Source organism: Penaeus monodon, chromosome 28 (genome assembly GCF_015228065.2).
Source record: "Penaeus monodon isolate SGIC_2016 chromosome 28, NSTDA_Pmon_1, whole genome shotgun sequence".
Taxonomy (NCBI): domain Eukaryota; kingdom Metazoa; phylum Arthropoda; class Malacostraca; order Decapoda; family Penaeidae; genus Penaeus; species Penaeus monodon.
Window position 1 is genome coordinate 27,186,694 of NC_051413.1, and position 238 is coordinate 27,186,931.

Below are 238 nucleotides of genomic sequence, written 5' to 3' on the forward strand. Positions count from 1 at the left end.
AACGGCCGAAGCTCTCCTTCCAGATGCAAAGATGAAATTCTACCGAATGACAATCATCCTGACCTGCTGCGCCCTCGCCACAACCGACGCAGCTTCCTTAACAGACCGTCCGCCAGCAGGAGTTCCCCAAGACGCTTCCGTGGTTGGAGCGAAATCAGCTTTTTGCCAAGACACCGGCACTGTTCTGACGTGCGATTTTCAATGGGACCAAAAGGTGAGGGATGCTGGCTGTTGGTGT

General features: G+C 54.2%; 2 protein-coding genes across 2 annotated transcripts in view; one reads left to right on the top strand and one right to left on the bottom strand.

Annotated features, from left to right (window-relative positions):
• The window catches only part of LOC119591128 (SCY1-like protein 2), a gene marked incomplete at its 5' end in the record, with an annotated part of 331,697 nt that overhangs the window by 80,666 nt on the left and 250,793 nt on the right, over positions 1 to 238 (bottom strand).
• LOC119591456 overlaps positions 1 to 238 on the top strand; it is a gene marked incomplete in the record, with an annotated part of 7,555 nt that overhangs the window by 2,705 nt on the left and 4,612 nt on the right. Inside the window, 1 exon segment of the mRNA XM_037940193.1 lies at positions 24 to 214. Coding sequence (XP_037796121.1) covers positions 32 to 214 — 183 coding nt within the window.